Raw genomic sequence first — 17,803 nt, forward strand, 5'->3', positions numbered from 1 at the left:
TCGGGTAGCCGCGGGACGGAACGGGGAGCAGACGGGAAGTTGCGGCTGCCAGCGAGGCGGACTGGTCGGGTGGAGGCCACACGCCACCCCGAGGCTTGCGTAGGCCGTGCGGCGGGAGACGCCGCTCCGTGGGCCTGGGGTCGGGAGCCGCAGCCCGGGAAGCACCGGACGGACCGAGGTTTCCGGCGGGTTCGGCCCGGGGCGGGGAGCGGGGGAGGCCGGGTCGCCGAGCGGCGGTGCGGCCCCTCCCTCTCCAGTCGGGGAGCGAGGCCCGGAGCTGGGCGGAGGCTCGTCCCAGGGCGCACCGCGCGCCGCCGGGCACGGGCACGGGCGGGCGCCCGGGGGCCGCGGCCTCCTGCAGGGCGCCCTGGGCCGGCGGGGCCACGGCCCGGGCACGGGTGGGAGCCCCGGGGACCGGCGGCCCGCCCTGCGGGTTCGAATCCGGGGGCTGGCACCTGGCGGCGCTAGGCCCTGGGGCCGCGCGGGTCGCGGAGCTGGCGGCCACCCTTTGGCAAGCGTTTGCCGAGGGTCGGGTCTCGCGACTTGTTCGCCCTGAGTCACCCGCACGGCGGTTCCGCGTGACCGATAGAATCCGTAATCCCATTTTACGGAGCAGGAGCTTGGGGCCTTAGGGAGCTCGCCCAAGGTCACGCATCTCCTGACAGCCAGCGCCGGGATTCAAACCCGCCGCGTCCTCCTCCGGGACCGTCGCTCGTAACCACTGTGTCCTCCTCCCCCAAGTTCACTGATGCACCTGCTGGAACCTCAGTGTCCTCAGGAGGGGTGTTGGTGATTCTCGTGGCTGTTGGGGGCTTCACTGAGAAAATGTCCCTAAAAGCTCCTGGCACGCTGCCTGGGACGCAGTGAGTGCTCGAGGAGTGACGGCTCGTCACGGACCACGTACCGCACATGTGAGAAATAACACCTGGTATCGTCTGTCTCCTTCAGGATTTGTGGGTGGAAGGCAGGCATGGTCAGACCCATTTCACTGACTGGAAAACAGAGACAGGACGTGTCTCCCTCCACGTCTTTCGGCCAGTAAAAGCAGCCAAGCTGGAGCCCAAAGCCAGGTGTCCTGACTCCCAGCGGGGGGCTCCCTGCACCAACCATGAGCCGCCTGCTCTGGAAGAGGGTGGCCGGCGCCACCACCGTCGGGCCAGGGCCAGTTCCAGCTCCGGGGCGCTGGGTCTCCAGCTCCGGCCCCGCCCCCGTCCCCAGCGACGGGCAGCCGCCGTCGCCGCCGCAGCAAGTGCCATCCTCGGAGGGCGGGCAGCTGCGGCACAACCCATTGCACATCCAGATGCTCTCGAGAGGGCTTCACGAGCAAATCTTCGGGCGCGGCGGGGAGACGCCTGGCGAGGCCGCGGTGCGCCGCAGCGTCGAGCACCTGCAGCAGCACGGGCTCTGGGGGCAGCCGGCCACGCCCTTGCCGGACGTGGAGCTGCGCCTGCCGCCCCTCTACGGGGGCAGCCTGGACCAGCACTTCCGGCTCCTGGCCCAGAAGCAGAGCCTGCCCTACCTGGAGGCGGCCAACTCGTTATTGCAGGCCCAGCTGCCCCCCCAGCCCCCGAGCTGGGCCTGGGCGGAGGGCTGGACCCGGTACGGCCCCGCGGGGGAGGCCGTACCCGTGGCCATCCCCGAGGAGCGGGCCCTGGTGTTCGACGTGGAGGTCTGCTTGGCAGAGGGAACTTGCCCCACGTTGGCGGTGGCCATATCCCCCTCGGCCTGGTAAGTAGGGGCTGGGCTCCGGGGACTTTAGCACAGGTGTGGGGGGGCCCAGCTGAATGGTTCGTCTCAGTGAACGTTTCCGGAGGTCCCACTGTGTGCCACCAGGGTGCTCTTGTAGGGACTGCGGATTCGTGGTGAACTAAAGTAGGCTTGACCCCAGCTTTCACAGAGCTTATATTCTGGTGGGAAGACACAGGCAGTTAACAAACACCCAAGCAAACAGCAAGTGGTGATAGGGGCTATGTGGAGAAGGACAGTAGCTTGTGCTTGGGATCCTAGGGGAGACCATTAGAGGCCACCTGGATTGGGTGCTTTTCCCCCTCCCCTAATTGCTTCCTGAGAAGTTAGTCCAAGACCTTTGAACAGTGTTTCTGTTTGGGGATGCTGGTGGTTATCATGGGCTGTCCCAGACAGTACAGAGCATTTAGCGTCGCCAGCTGCTCCCTTAAATGCCAGACCAGCTATCCCTACAATGTCGCCAAACACACTCCCACCCAGACGTAGCACCCCCCACCCCCACCCCCCGCAACCCCTCCTCATTGTCCCCAGCCTCCCAAACAGGCATTTTGGTCCCCGGAAGGTATATCCAAATTTCTCTCTCTTCTTTTTAAATAACTTTCTAAGTGCTACCCACGTTTCTTTTTCAAACAATGATGGCAGTCCTGTTTCTCCCCTTTTTTATTCTTCATTCCAGGATTAAAATACTCTTTACAGCCCCAATGCTTTCAGGCATGGCCAGCACAAAAGTTAGCAGTTTCTTTATCCCTATTGGAAGCTACATCTTTGTACAGAAAGCTGCGAAATGTTAAATATGCAGTTGAAAATGGTGAAAACATGGCTAAATAGATAAGGTAGGCATTAATGGCTGAAAAGAGCAAAACCAGGTTCCGCATTGATTTAGTCCCAGTTGAGACGAGAATCTCAGTGCTTCCTGTGTGACTTGACGGTCCATGTAGAGGGAGTACCACCCACTGTTTGAGAAGGTAAAGCAGGCTGTGGTGGCTGAAGGCAAATTAGGAAACCAGTGACAAGAAAGACTTGGTTTTTGATCTCTCGGTCATTTTTGGCCATTTTACCTCAAGCCCCCTTTTCTCTCCCTCCTCCTCCCTCTCCCCGCCCTCCCCACCCTCTCAGCCTCAGTCCATTCTTGCCAGTGGTCCTGGGGGCACTGCTCGGTTTGCGGGGTGGCAGGAGTCCCTGCCGAGGCCTGGGCTCCCGTGGGGGCCTTCCTCCTGGGAGCCTGACTGGAGGGGCGGGGAGTGCCAGATGGGGCCCCTCCGAGCAGTCTGCTGTGAACTTGGGCATGTCCCTCCCGTGTGGCTGTGTAACCGCAAGTTCCAGCTCAGCCTGAGATTTTGGGGTGGTTTTGGGGGCCCGGGGGAGGGCAGCTTAGCCATTCCGCAGAGCAGCTTCCCAAAGGCTGTGGCTGAGGACTATGGTCGTCGCACTAGGGGGTCATCACACAGGTGCCAACATTGATCTGCGGTTCACAGGACAAGTGTAGAGAGTTAAGTTAACGGCATTGATTCGAAACCTCTTGAATGTGCCACACGTGTTTGCATGTTGGCTGCTTTTTTGTCACAGACGTGTAGTAAGACGGCTCTGTGCGCAGCTGCAGCCCTGGATCTTGACACCAGTCTGGCCTTTTTGTTGTGCCTGGAGTTCCTGCCGTCACCATAGCCTCAGACATGTGACACTTTCCAGCCTCCTCTTCCAGCCAGGGCTCTGAAGGGGGAGGCGGTCGCGGCCTGCGTCCCTGAGCGTATGGCCACATTTGGTTGTGAGTTAGACTTTAGCAGGTTTAAAACGAGGAGCCGCTTTCTGCCGGTTTCCCCCTCCCCTGTGGAAGGTGCTGTTGTGTTTGTTGAAGCTGCGGCGGGGGCGCATGGCCCCAGCTGCTCCGGGGCGGAGGGGGGCTGGGTGGCTGTAGAGGTCACAGGAGGCCTCGTCCCTCCCTTTGGTGCTGAGTGGCTTTGACTCTCTGGCGTCCTCTGTGGTTCACAGTGGGCTTTTCCTCAGTGGCCTTGCCATGCCTGGCCTCGTGGATCTTGGGCACCCTCCAGCCTTGCCCTGAGTCGGGGTCAGGCGCCCGCAGATGGTGCTCTTCTCTGCCCGGGTGGCCCGGCCCCTCCAGGCCCACACTTGCCCTCGGCTCCCCTCGGGTGGCTCGGAGAGGCCCGCACCTGCTCCAAGGTGCGTGATTTGCTCTTGGTCCTTCAGAGTCTTTCCAGCCGTTATTTAGATGGTTCATCCTGTACATGTGCAGCATTTGTCTTTTTTTTTTTTTTTCTTTTTTTGCTACTTTCAACCAAAAAAAAAAATTCCCACTTTGGATTCTGTTGGAATTGTCTGTCTCCCTTACTAACGTTTTGAACACCTGCTGTTGGGTGCTTCCAGACCCGAGGGGTAGACAGTGCTCATAAACACAGATTTTGTGAACCCTGGACCCCAGGGTTCAGGTTGGGTGCCCGTGTGGGACCCCCAGCATGCAGCATTTAGCTCTGTTTTATCTGTGGAAGGGCGAAGTCAAGGAGCTTTTATGACCTCCCTCCCACATGCCCCCACCCGCTCTCCGGCTCCGTGAGGGTGGGGAGCACTCCCTGGGCTCGCTCGCGTCTCAGCTGCTAGCCCGGGAGCCGGCTCGCGGCGGTAGGTGTGCGGTGGGTGTCGCGGAGTGGAAGTCGGCCGCGCCTGTGCCCAGCCTGTCTGCCTCTCACCTCCCTTAGGTATTCTTGGTGCAGCCGGCGGCTGGTGGAAGAGCGTTACTCTTGGACCAACCAGCTGTCGCCGGCTGACCTCATTCCTCTGGAGGTCCCTGCCAGTGCTGGCGGCCCCACCCGGCGCGGCTGGCAGGAGCAGTTAGTGGTGGGGCACAACGTGTGCTTTGATCGAGCCCATATCAGGGAGCAGTACCTGATCCAGGTAAGGTTCCTGGGGCCAGGGTAGCTTCTGGCAGGGGGTGTCCTGAGAGCTCTGACCCTGGGGGTTAGGGAAGGCATTGCTTTTCCTCGTCAGCGTCTCTATCTTGGTAGCAGCTATGGAGCCTGCCAGTTGACTAGCGCAGCCCCTGGTCCCTGCTGTTCATTCCCCAGGACTGGCCTGGTACGGCGCAGGCGTTGTCAGGGAGTACTGCTATCCCTTCTCTCGGCGTGGTGGTTTAGAGCATAGCGTGGGTCTTTGGAGGCTCTGGGCCACACAGCCTGGGCTCACACCTGCCCCCAACAGGGGCAAGCAGCCTGAGCGCCTTACCGTCCCTGAGCCTCCGTTTCCTTACTTGTGAAAAGGGGGGGCAGGCAGAAGCTACGTGGCAGGGTTGGGGTGGGGGTGGGGGTGGGGGTTGAACGATGCCTCCTTACAGCCAGCCCAGCAGAAAGGTGGGCCTCCTGAGGGTAGCCTTGTTGACCTGAACAAGGGTACAGAGCTTGCGAGCAGCAGGGCTGGGGTGGGGGGCCGAGGCTGGGAGCTCAGAAGGCCTCGATCTGGCCCCTCTGTTCCCAAGGCAGCCCTCAGAGCTGTGGCTGGACCCGCTGGGAGGGACCCGTGTGTTGTGGTTGAGCCAGGCCTGCCCCCTGGAGGGCGGGATGTGGGAGGGCGAGCCTGTCCCCGCCAGAGGGCTAAGTGTGCGCAAGCACGAGGAGAGTCTTAAGTTTTGGAAGGTCGTGTGATAGGAGGCTGGGGTGGGGCTGGTGGGGTGACACCCCTGAAGCAGTGCCAAGTGGCCTCAGCTCCAGCCCCCCTGCCCCCCACAGGGCTCCCGCATGCGCTTCCTGGACACCATGAGCATGCACATGGCCATCTCGGGGCTCAGCGGTTTCCAGCGCAGTCTGTGGATGGCAGCCAAGCAGGGCAAGCGCAAGGCCCAACACCCCACGCAGCGAGGCCAGAAGGCCCCCCGCAAAGCCGGTGGCCCAGCGGTGAGCGCTCAACTGCGGGAGGCCGGACTGGGCCGCTTGGGACTGTCTCACCAGCCTGCCTGTCTGTCCCGAGGCTGAACTGTATCCCTCGCTCTGGCCCCCCAGATCTCGTCCTGGGACTGGCTGGACATCAGCAGTGTCAATAATCTGGCAGACGTGCATGGCCTCTATGTTGGGGGGCCCCCCTTAGAGAAGGAGCCTCGAGAGCTGTTTGTCAAGGGTAGCATGAAGGACATCCGTGAGAACTTCCAGGTACGGTGCTGGTGAAGGGCTCTGGGGGGCTGGGCCGTGGCAGCCCCTAGCTGACCCCAGGGAGTGTGGCTGCCCAACCTGACCCTGAGACCTGGCCATGGCAGTGGGATGGCTGCCCACCCAGCGCCTTCCTGTCGCCTGTGCCAGGACCTGATGCAGTACTGTGCCCAGGACGTGTGGGCCACCTATGAGGTTTTCCAGCAGCAGCTACCGCTCTTCTTGGAGAGGTGAGGGGGGGCCCCGGTGGGAACCCCTGGGGGTCAGTAGAGTGCTGGTACCTAGGTCCTTGGTCAAAAGGTCTCCCTCAGCCTGTGGACTTTAGCCTTTTCAGGGCCTGGAGGGGTGAGCTGAGGGCTGTGGCAGTGCTTCCTGTGTGTGGTCCTGGCTGATTGAGCACCCTGTCCGTGCCCAGACCCTGAGCCCAGGGCTTCACATCTGTCTTGGTCATGTTTGGTAGTGAGTCACTCATACAGTGTGGCCAGTCACAAGTGTCCCCTAGACTTCATTTGAATCGACTGGCCTGCCTCATTCATTTGCCCTTGGGCAGGTCACTTGGTTTTTCAGTGTCTGTGTGTGTCTGTAAAGCACACACAAATAACGCCCAGTCCCATTGGGAGGCTTGTCTGTGATCTAGCGCAGTGCGGGGTGCTTGCTGAGGCTTGACATAGGAGAAGGCACCTGTTTCCACTTTTGCCTGTAACTGTAACAAGGATTATCCCTTGAGGACGGGATGATACGGGATGATACTGTATCCACTTGATAGAGGAACTGTCTATGTCAGGGGAAGCGACTTACCTAGCATCTCAGGGTTCCAGAGTCTTCCAGCTGGGCTTGAGACCTGGTCTGGCATCAGCGCTACACTGCCTGGGTGGTCAGGTTGAGGCTCGCCAGACTGGCTCAGGGACTGGGCCCACGCCTTGCTTTCTGGGGCCATTTTTGACCGCCGTGGTGTTTCCCCCCACCCCCAGGTGCCCCCACCCAGTGACCCTGGCTGGCATGCTGGAGATGGGGGTCTCCTACCTGCCCGTGAACCACAACTGGGAGCGGTACCTGGCAGAGGCGCAGAGCACGTACGAGGAGCTCCAGCGGGAGATGAAGAAGTCACTGATGGACCTGGCCAACGACGCCTGCCAGCTGCTCTCAGGACAGAGGTAAGCAGGCCTTGGGAGGGCAGGATCTAGGTGAGTACGGGTGGGCTGGGCCTTATGCCACCCTGGTGTACTCGCTCTGCAGGTACAAGGAAGACCCCTGGCTCTGGGACCTGGAGTGGGACCTGCAAGAGTTTAAGCAGAAGAAGGCAAAGAAGGTGAAGAGGAAGGAGCCAACTACAGCCAGCAAGTTGCCCATCGAGGGGGCTGGGGCCCCTGGGGAGCCCAAGGATCAGGAAGGTGGGGAGCATGGGCGGGAGGTGGGGCAGGGATGGTCCCTGGGAAGGTCCTGGGACCCACTGGGACCACTGAAAGGGGTCCTCCGGCCTTCCAGAGATAAGTGGCTGGGCAGGTCTTCCGGAGAGACCCTTCCGCGGGTCCTGATGGTCCTGCCCACCCTCTGCAGACCCCGGCCCCCCCAGTGAGGAGGAGGAGGTTCAGCGAGATGGCATGGCTCGTGCCTGCTTGGAGCGCTTGAAGGGGACTACAGAGGTCTTGCCCAAGCGGCCCCAGCACCTTCCTGGACACCCTGGGTGAGCCTCAGCCCCTCATGTGTCCAGAGTCCGCACTTCTCCTCCCATGAGACTCCCTTTACCTGGGCCCCAGCACCAGGGTGGTGTTTGTGGGGAGCCCTTGGGGACCTGCTGCCATTCCTTCTGTCTTCCAGTCACTTGCTCATTCTGACCCCCGGCTCGCTGGTCTCATTCAGTGCAAGTGCACTGAGCCCCTGATGAATGCTGGGCCCACTGCAGCCACCTGGGGTACAGATAGGAACGGTTCCTTTCTAGGAGCTGCTTCTCCCTAGGAGGAGCTAGGCACGAAAACCAACCCGGGCAGCTAGTCTTTATATTCCTGATGAGAAGGAAGAGTGAGCAGTGTTGAGGCAGCACCTAACTCTGCCTGGAGAAATCAGGGAAGGCTTCCTTGAGGAGGGGATTTTTATGAGCCTCATAGACAGGCAGAGATGAGAAAATAGGGGCAACCAGGGTGAATAGCAGGATCTCTTCACAACTTAAGGGAGGTCTAAGTTGTGTACATCCTTTGGGTTGGCCGTGGTGAACAGTGTGTGATAGATGGGGCTCTGAAAGCCCTGTGTGACCCTGGAGCAGCAGTGGGGCAGATCTGCTGTCTTCTCGGGCCAGTTGCTCTATATGGAATGGAGGTTGGGAAGGAGCCCAGTGCTGGCCCACACTTACAGGCCTTGGTTTCTGACTAGTCTGGTAGGCCTGACCTAGGATCTTCCTTTTCAGATGCGTGAATTATTCTAGGGGACTTCCTGGGGGTCATGGGTGTACCCGCAGAGGGAGGGCACTGGGACTCTAGGCTGAGGTCACCAGAAAGCCTCGGGGCTTTGAAGGGTGGGCGTGGTCATGGGAGAGGGAGCCTGGCTTGTGGTTCTGTGCTGTCCTCCCCTCACCGCAGTGACACTGCTCTCCTCGGGTGGGGCACAGGTGGTACCGGAAGCTTTGTCCCCGGCTGGATGACCCCGCGTGGACCCCGGGCCCCAGCCTCCTCAGCCTGCAGATGCGGGTCACTCCAAAACTCATGGCAATGACCTGGGATGGCTTCCCTCTGCACTGCTCGGAGCGGCATGGCTGGGGGTATCTGGTGCCCGGGCGGCGGGACAACCTGGCCCAGGCGCCCGTGGAAACCGCCCCGGCCTCAGCTGGGGTGGCCTGCCCCTACAGGTGAGGCTCAGGAAAGGAAAAGGTAGAGTCTGGGGACCCCTTCCCTTTGCTGGAGGACCCAAGCCTGGCCCAGGCCAGCGGGAAGAGCTGGGGTGCGAGGGTCTGGGTGTGAGTCCTCGTTTCCGTGGCTGCCCTTTCCTTGTGCGGTCGGAGCCCCACAGGGGCGTGGAGGCCTGAGGCCCTGCCCTCGGGTCCAGTGGCACAGCTGCCTTCCCAGGAGCGAGCTGCGGGGGGCTGTCGGGAGCAGCAGCGGAGGTGGGCTGTTTTTCTTTTCTGTGTAGAGTTTATCAAGCACGAGTTCCACTCTGATCATAAAGCTTTCGTGGTGCCCCTCGTTGGTTCGCAGGCAGCCACGTGAGATTGAGTGGTTAGCCACACGGTAGAGTTGGCAGAACAGAGGTCTAGGGAAGTCTCTGGACTTGTCTGAGATCCCGAGTCCTGAGCTTTGGACAGGCAGGTGTTGGGGACAAGCCGTGGCACTCCACATGGCTCAAGTTGGGAGGCCCGGTTCTGCAGGACAGCCCGAGTTACCTGCAGAGCCCTGGGGACAAAAGGGGCCCGGGGTCCTGTGGGCAAGGCTGCTCAGCTCCCAGAGCTTTCCCAGGGGAGGCGGCTGCTGCGAGCTGGGAGCTCAGATTGGGGTCAGACCAGGGCTCGCACCCTCGCCTGCCACCGGCGTGTTGTGTTTTACTTGGATTTGTCACTCCCTGTCTGAAAACCAGGGAGAGCGCTGTCCCGCTTTGCCTCAGAGCTGGTTCTGAGGCCTGAGCAAAGGGAGTTGGGGAAGGCCCTAGCGAGCCGCCCGGCCCGGGCCCCCCCCGTAATCAGAGGCCACTGCTCTTCTCTGCACAGAGCCATCGAGTCCCTGTACAGGAAGCACTGTCTTGAACAGGGGAAGCAGCAGCCGGAGCCCCAGCAGGCAGGCCTGGCGGAGGAGTTCCTGCTCGCCGACGGCAGCGCCATGTGGCAGACGGTGAGGGCAGCTCTGAAGTCTCTGCTCCCTCCTGGGGACAGGCGGCCTTCTGGGTGGGGGCGGCGCCCTGGGGGCCCTGGGGTGCTGGCCCTAGGCCAGCCCCCTGCTTCACTTCCTTGCTACCTGGGCCCATCCAGGTGGAAGAACTGGGCTGCCTGGAAGCAGAGGCAGAAGCGGAGGTGGAGGCCAGGTCAGAGCGCTGCGGAGCGGCTGTCCCCAGTCAGCCCCCGGCTCTGGTGAGCGGGCTTCTGGGCTGGGGTTGTCTGGGCAGGCGCTCGGCAGGCTCTGGGTGGCGGGGCCTTGCTCTTGTGCCCTATGTAGCTCTCCCCGTTGCCAGAGCATTCCCAAGGTCCCGGGGGTGGGGGTGGGGACACACTGCCTTGCCCGTGGGTGGCCCCGTGTTTCTTGGAGGCTGAGGAGGGAGCCTGAGGTTCGTGGTCATCCTGCCACTTCTCAGCACACCGTTGGCTGCCTCAGGCCCTTTTCCCATGCCCTGGCCCTCACCGAATGCAGGTGCTGAGCAGGGCCTCATCTAGGTGTGTGGCCCCCACAGACTGCCGCTGGTGGCCCCAAAGGCAGCCAGCCAGCCTATCACCATGGCAACGGACCTTACAACGATGTGGACGTCCCCGGCTGCTGGTTCTTCAAGCTGCCTCACAAGGTGTGTGTCCTGATAGACGCCTGTTCCGTGCTGCCCTCACCGTGCCTTGGGCACCCATGTCCCTGGAGTGACTCAACCCAGAAGCGCCCTAGCACAGGAGCAACACACGTGGTGGGACAGGGCATGGTCCCAGACAGTTCCCCATCTCTTGGAGTCTCTGCCTCCTGAAAGTTGGGTGGCGAGGGGCATGGTGGTATGATTAAATGACGGTGGCTATCAGGTGTCGGGCATGTGGGTCACATGATGGGTGCTAGTGTCCCACGGTGGGTAGTTCCCTGGGTCAGCCTCGATCCTGAAGCAGGTGATCTGCCCTTTTTTTTTTTTTTTTTAAAGCTTTTATTTATTTGACATAGATAGCACAAGCATGAGGAGTGGCAGACAGTGGGAGAGGGAGAGGGGGAAGTAGGCTCCCTGCAGAGGATGGGGAGCCCGATGCGGGGTTCAGTCCTGGGACCCTGGGATCATGACCAGAGCCAAAGACAGATGCTCAACTGACTGAGCTGCCCTGTGTCCACTGAGGATTTTCCTGCTGAGGCAGCCTCAGGAGGCCACAAGGAGACCGAGGCTTCGGCCTGTGCCTGTGTCTCTCACCTTACTTCATCTCACGATGACAGGAGGCATTTTATCCCTCACGTCAGTGCACGAAGTGTGGATCCAGTACGTGAGATATTTTGAGGGAATACAGATACGTATAACTTTTATTACAGTTCATTGTTACACTTTTTTTTTTAATGATTTTTAAAATTTTTATTTTGAAGATTTTATTTGATGGATCATAGGCAGAGAGGCAGGTAGGGAGAGAGAGGAGGAAGCAGGCTCCCCGCTGAGCAGAGAGCCCGACTTGGGGCTCGATCCCAGGACCCTGAGATCTGACCTGAGCCGAAGGCAGAGGTTCAACTTACTGAGCCACCCAGGCGCCTTATTGTTACACTTCTGTTTTATTAGATATTTCTATGACAGTTTCACCATGTGCTGTTTATCATATATATATATATATATTTTTAAGATCTTATTTATTTGACAGAGTGTGCGTGTACGCACTCACACAAGCCGGGGGAGCAGCAAAGGGAGAGCAGAGCAGGCTCTCTGCTGGGCAGGGAGCCTGAGGAGGGGCTCAGTCCCAGGACCCTGGTGATCATGACCTGAGCCAAACGCAGGCACTTAACGGCTGAGCCACCCAGGCATCCTTTTCATAGTTTTATCATAAATACACACATGTAGGATGAAAGCTCATATGGGTCCACGCTCTGCAGTGTGGGACATCTGCTAGGGACCTCGGATCCTATGTACCCTCCCCCACCCCAGACAAGGGGGCAGCTGCCTGGTGGAGGGAGATGGCGTTTGTGTCTCAGTTGCTTGTCCATGTGCGTGCATGCACATGCACCTGTGTTGCATTTGGGGATTTCCCTAGACTGGTTTGCTTGAGGTTCTGGGCTTGGTGGTCAGAGCTGAGGTGCACAGGGGGTTCCTTAGGGATCTGCCACCAGCTTCCAAGAGCCCCTGCTTCCTTTGCCCTTTTCAGGATGGTAGCAGCTGCAACGTGGGCAGCCCCTTTGCCAAGGACTTCTTGCCCAAAATGGAGGATGGCACCCTGCAGGCCGGCCCAGGAGGTGCCAGCGGGCCCCGTGCCTTGGAAATCAACAAAATGATTTCTTTCTGGAGGAATGCCCATAAACGAATCAGGTGGGCTGCCGTGGGAGGGTGGAAACCTGTCATCTGTGCCCCTGGCCAGGTTACAGCAGCCCTGGGATCCCCTTCTCCCACCTCCCACCCAGGTTCCCCCCGCCCACCCCCCTGTGTCGCACCGGAGGGACAGCCCAGCAACAGTCTTGAGGCTTGGCTTCTTGTGGTTTGGGTGCCGTGTGACTGCGGGCAGGCCCCTTTCCTTCCTAGCCTCAGCCTCTGTGTTTATGTAGAAAGTGGTGTGGTTGGGCCTGGATGGTGGAGCTGCTGGAGCCCTGGATGTGGCTGAGGGGCATGGAGGGCAGCTGGCCTCTGCCGCAGGGCTGGCTGCCAGAAGGCTGCTGCCGTGGCTGCTGAGGTCTGCCCCGAGTGTGGCCAAGGTGCTCATGGCAGGGCCGAGGTCAGACTCCTCACAGACACTCTGGGGCAGGGCAGAAGCCATCTGGGAGGCCTGCCTGGTTCTCAGATGGCATATACTCCTGGATGAGGGATCTTAGGGCCCCAGGCCTTGGTTGTGCCTCGGCCGCCCTGAATGAAGTCGGTGGGGAGAGGGTGAGGCCTGGCCAGGAGGGGACGCGGTGGCCCCCAGAGCTGGATTCTGTTCCTCTTGGCTTTCCTGAGCCTCAGTCCTGTCCCCGCAGTTCCCAGATGGTGGTGTGGCTGCCCAGGTCGGCTCTGCCCCGTGCTGTGACCAGGTATGGCCTGCCAAGTGGTTGAGGGGACGGGAGAACTGAGTAGGGGAGGACCTAGGACTACAGCAAGCTGCCAAGACTCATGTTCTCCCCTACCCTACCAGGCATCCCGACTACGATGAGGAAGGTCGCTACGGGGCCATCTTGCCTCAGGTGGTGACCGCTGGCACCATCACACGCCGGGCCGTGGAGCCCACGTGGCTTACTGCCAGCAACGCCCGGGTATGTGTGTGCTGCCCTCGCGTCTCTCTGCTGCCTCTCCTGGGTTCCTTAGAAACTGGGTACAGAGGGTTTTCGGGAGGAGCACGAAAAGGAACCTAAGTTCTGGGGCAGTCAGGACCCCAGTTCAAATCTAGCTCTGCCGCTCTGTGGTTCCTTCAGCAAACTTGACCTGAGCCCCTCCTCGTAGTCAGACACGGACGAGGCGTGATGCGTGATGCGCACAGCTGCGGTGGGGTGGAGGCGGGGCCGGATGTCTACTGTCCCCTCACGCTGCTGCTCGGCGGCTGTCCTGGGAGCCCCTGGGGGTGGAGTGTGGGGCCGTGCTTGGCATTACCGAAAGCGCCCGGTCAGGAAAGGCCCAGCACTCAGTGGAGCCCGACTCCAGGAATGGGGCAGGGGGAGGAGTCTCACTGGGGTGTCTGGGGAGGGCCTGACCTCCCTCTTCCGCAGCCTGACCGAGTAGGCAGTGAGTTGAAGGCCATGGTGCAGGCCCCGCCCGGCTATGTGCTCGTGGGCGCCGACGTGGACTCGCAGGAGCTGTGGATCGCCGCTGTGCTCGGAGATGCCCACTTTGCGGGCATGCACGGTGAGAGGGGCCGGGCCGGAGCCGAGGCAGCCGTGGGGCTGGCAGAACGCCTCCAGGCCGCCTTTCTCACGCCTGGCTCCCCGCCCCCCTCCCCAGGCTGCACGGCCTTCGGCTGGATGACGCTGCAGGGCAGGAAGAGCAGGGGCACTGACCTGCACAGTAAGACCGCGGCGACCGTGGGCATCAGCCGGGAGCACGCCAAGATCTTCAACTACGGCCGCATCTACGGGGCGGGGCAGCCCTTCGCTGAGCGCCTGCTGATGCAGTTCAACCACCGGCTCACCCGGCAGGAGGCAGCCGAGAAGGCCCAGCAGATGTACGCTGTCACCAAGGGCCTTCGCAGGTGAGGGGCCCCTCCCCCATCCGCGTCTCCCCCAGAGCCTTAGGCCTCCTCTGCTCCCTTTAACCGCCCTCGTCACATCTCGCTTTCCCCCTGGCCTGAGCCCTCTCTTGGCTCCTCTCCCTCCAGCCCTCTGACCTGGCTCCAGGATGGTTGGCCCCGGGGGTTGTGCCATTTGCTTATTGAATAACTTGAAGCAGTTTTCATCAGAGTTAGGCTGGACTTCTGTGTTGCCACGAAGCGGCGGCACGGTGGCGGTGTGGGGTCCGGGGAGCGAGTGAGGGCGGGGCGGGGCGGTGGGCGTTGGTAGGGGCAGTGCTGGAGCCCTGGAGACCTCGGATGGGCTTTGCTCCAGGAGGCTGCGGTTTGTTCCCTCTGGCCGTGCTGCCTCGTGTGCTCAGGGCCTTACTGGGTCCCAGGAGGGCCTTAAAGACCGGGAGGAGAGGGACGGGTCTGCCTTCCACAGGTACCATGTCCAGGGGCCACAGTTAACGAGCAGGTCTCCTCCTGGGAGGCTGCAGGGCGAGCAAGTGAAGTGAGGGTGTAGGGGGAGCGCGCGAACACCGGGGAGGGGTACAGCTCGCACTGTGGGGACTGTGTGATGAGGACGGATGAGGTCGGGCCTTAGTCGTGGAGACCTTTGAAGGGGACACGGGGGAGTCTGGCCCGAGGACGTGGGTGGTGGGGAAGGCCCAGTGCAGTGTGGAGATGAGTGACGGGCATGGGGAGCCGTCAGGGTCAGGCCTGGTGAGGTCTGAGGCCGCACTGGAGCTGGGAGTCTGGGGCAGTGGAAACTGAGGGGTTCGGTCTGACTTGGCTCAGCGCGGTCTTCTCTACATGTCCTTCTCCCTTCAAGGAGTATCCCATTCCCTACCATCCCTCCCTTCTGAGGTCACAGCCCTTGTGTCTCCTGCACTAAAGCATGACGCTCAGTGGCCGCTGGGCGGTCCTGCGTTTGCAGCACGAGGACAGTGGTAACCGTGCTGGCTCCCAGGCTGGCATCTGTCCTTTGCTGGGCTTCCATGGAGTAGCCCGCGGAGGCCTGGGTTCCCGTCTGGGCTTCACCTCTTGGCAAGTTACTTACCCCCTCTCAGCCTGTTCCCCCCTCTGATGTCGAGCCCAGGGCCACAGGCATGGGCCTGGGTGTCTGTGAGTACTGCAGCCTGGGGCCAGGCACCCAGGAGGCACTCCCACGGGAATGATGTGGGGACGTTGCCCCCAGGTACCGGCTGTCGGACGAGGGCGAGTGGCTCGTGAGGGAGTTGGACCTCCCTGTGGACAGGACTGAAGACGGCTGGGTTTCCCTGCAGGATCTGCGCAAGATCCAGAGAGAAGCTTCGAGGAAGTAAGAACCTTCTGTGTCCTAAGGAGGGAGGGCAGGTCCGGGTTCGCCTGGGGGAGCTGGGATACTTAGTTTTAGCTCAGAGATGCTGAAAGGCAAAGCCTGGCTTTTGTGTGTGTGTCCCCAGGTCACGCTGGAAGAAGTGGGAGGTGGTTGCCGAACGAGCGTGGACGGGGGGCACGGAGTCCGAAATGTTCAATAAGCTGGAGAGCATTGCCATGTCTGACACCCCGTGTACCCCAGTGCTGGGCTGCCGCATCAGCCGGGCCCTGGAGCCCTCGGCTGTCCAGGGGGAGGTAGTGCGCGGTCCTCGGAGCCTGGGGAGAGGGGGTCACAGGGAGGGGCAGGGCTCCGGTACCACCACCTCCCCACAGCGAGCCGGTGTGTGGCTGAACCCCTCTGACCTGTGCCCCCTCCCCCCACAGTTTATGACCAGCCGCGTGAACTGGGTGGTGCAGAGCTCTGCCGTGGACTATCTACACCTCATGCTCGTGGCCATGAGGTGGCTGTTTGAGGAGTTTGCCATCGACGGGCGCTTCTGCATCAGCATCCACGATGAGGTCCGCTACCTGGTGCGAGAGGAGGACCGCTACCGCGCGGCCTTGGCCCTGCAGATCACCAACCTCCTGACCAGGTACGCGGGGCAGGGGCTGCTCACATCTCCCTAGGAATGAAGGTCCTAAAAAGACCAGCCTCAGCTGTAAGTCGGATTTCTTGGATTTGAAAAGACCATAAATCCAGCCTAGATGACGGAAGTAGTGAGGAGGTCAGGGAGGTGTTCCATGAGTAGCTGCCATCGTGGTCTCCTCTAGCCACAGACTTTTGTTTTAAAAATCAAATGAAACCTTTTCTCAGTTCATGCAAAATTGAGAGGTTTTTCTTTTATCCAGGTTTCCTTAAGTGCCAGAAGTTTATGATTCCTCGTTCACAGTGTTTTCTGGTGGTAGTCTGAAACTCCGATGTGGCTTAAAAAACATTTTCTATATGGGGCTGTATTCCCTTGTAGTAGTAAGATTCCTAGTTTACCTGGTTGACTCCAGTAATCACAGTTCCGTAATGGTCTACCATTCAGAACTAGTTTGGGAAGCAGATCTCCTAATGGGTGGATCATGGAGACGGTACTTAACACTCCATGGCCCTCTCCATCTGCCCCTGGGGCGGTTGTGCCTGACAGCTGACAGTGAACTTCAGGGGGAAAGACATGTTCTAAACCCCTCACTGTGCAGCGGTCTGGGGGAGGGCCGGGTCTGAGAGGGGACTGGTCTCTTGCAGGTGTATGTTTGCCTACAAGCTGGGTCTCAGTGACCTGCCTCAGTCCGTCGCCTTTTTCAGCACAGTCGATATTGACCGGTGCCTCAGGAAGGAAGTGACCATGGATTGTAAAACCCCTTCCAATCCAACCGGGATGGAAAGGAGATACGGGATTCCCCAGGGTGAGCTGCACCCCGCTCCGGTCGGCAAGTGCAGAGTGCGGGCGGGTCCGGGGAGGGCGTGCCCAGGACCTCCAGGGACCATGATGTTCACGGCACATGAAGGAAGAAACCAGAACTCAAAATATTTCCTCTTTAACCACAGAGAAATATATTTTAGATGCCACCTTGTATAAGGTCAAAGTGCATTTTTAGGTGAAAAATGTGCTTTGAATACCAAACAAGCAGAAAGATACATTTAAAAAGAAAATAAGCTTATTTTATACAGAAAGAAAACGGGCACTCCCCAGCGGCACCTTCTGTCCCCGGCGGTTGCTCTGCCTTGCTCTTCCCTCCTTGCTGGCTCCTGGGCACCGCCAACCACAGGCACTGTCTTTCAGGTGAAGCGCTGGATATTTACCAGATAATTGAACTCACCAAAGGCTCCTTGGAACCGTGAAGCCGGCCTGGACCGCAGCTCTGCCTGCAGGCCCCGAATTTGCTCCCGTGGAGTTCCGTCGGGGTGGCGCAGGCTCCCACACTCAGGCTCGCGGGAGGCCAGCAGGAGCCGCCTAGACGGCCTGCCTCCGAGGGAAAGTGTGGCAGAGTCCAGTGGGTTCAGAGCCAAGATGCCACCAGTGGCACAGGCTGTAGGACACGGGGCACTGTTGCTTGTTGGGTAAAAAGAAAGCAGAAGCCCCAAAGTTCACATTAACTCAGGCATTTCATTTCTTTTTTCCTTTTCTTCTTGGCTGGTTCTTTGTTCTGTCCCTCGTGCTCTGATGCAGTGCCCTAGCGGGAGAGAAGTTAATGCTCAAATGTGATAAGCCTGCTCAGAGGCCGTGGAAATAAAAACAAAAATCCTTTATCTTCTCATGAAAGCCTGTGGTAGTCCTGCTTTCTCTCCTTCTCCGAAAGGTGGTTCTGTCTGTGGAGGAACAGGGAGGCCTGCCACGGGGCTGAGCAGCCAGCACCGAGGCCCTTCTGCAGGGCAGAGGCAGGGGGTGAGAGAACAGGCGCCTCTGTGCCTCCCCAAGCCCCCTGACCGCATGGGGCCAGGTGCATTACTGCCTGCGGAGTGATACGTGAAGAATGCAGCTTTGAGCTCTCTGAGAAGCCGGCAGTGTGAACTTCCACCCTACACACACCTGAGCTGCGGCAGTAC

At 60.2% G+C, this 17,803-nt stretch overlaps 2 protein-coding genes across 5 annotated transcripts in view; one reads left to right on the plus strand and one right to left on the minus strand.

Annotated features, from left to right (window-relative positions):
- Positions 1–10: 10 nt before the first annotated feature.
- Positions 11–17,194, plus strand: POLG (DNA polymerase gamma, catalytic subunit). Of its 2 annotated transcripts, none has more exons than XM_059371597.1 (23): positions 11–178; positions 949–1,728; positions 4,455–4,650; positions 5,478–5,642; positions 5,748–5,894; positions 6,042–6,121; positions 6,863–7,045; positions 7,128–7,228; positions 7,449–7,575; positions 8,494–8,730; positions 9,583–9,703; positions 9,841–9,939; positions 10,257–10,364; positions 11,887–12,047; positions 12,689–12,742; positions 12,844–12,961; positions 13,412–13,547; positions 13,644–13,890; positions 15,110–15,232; positions 15,357–15,525; positions 15,655–15,863; positions 16,502–16,662; positions 17,040–17,194. In XM_059371597.1, the coding sequence occupies exons 2-23, from the start codon at positions 1,109–1,111 to the stop codon at positions 17,096–17,098; spliced, it is 3,621 nt and encodes a 1,206-aa protein (XP_059227580.1). In that variant the 5' UTR covers positions 11–178; positions 949–1,108; the 3' UTR covers positions 17,099–17,194. The 2 variants fall into 2 exon arrangements, with proteins under 2 accessions (XP_059227580.1, XP_059227579.1); XM_059371596.1 differs by having other exon boundaries at positions 12–178; positions 7,128–7,282.
- A 17-nt stretch (positions 17,195–17,211) lies between these two features.
- FANCI (FA complementation group I) overlaps positions 17,212–17,803 on the minus strand; it is an 85,849-nt gene continuing 85,257 nt past the window's right edge. For all 3 annotated transcript variants that reach the window (XM_059371593.1, XM_059371594.1, XM_059371592.1), the window contains exon 38: positions 17,212–17,430. In XM_059371593.1, coding sequence (XP_059227576.1) covers positions 17,350–17,430 — 81 coding nt within the window. In that variant the 3' untranslated portion in view covers positions 17,212–17,349. The remainder of the gene's footprint in view (positions 17,431–17,803) is intronic.

The sequence above is a fragment of the Mustela nigripes genome, chromosome 13 (genome assembly GCF_022355385.1).
Source record: "Mustela nigripes isolate SB6536 chromosome 13, MUSNIG.SB6536, whole genome shotgun sequence".
Lineage (NCBI taxonomy): Eukaryota > Metazoa > Chordata > Mammalia > Carnivora > Mustelidae > Mustela > Mustela nigripes.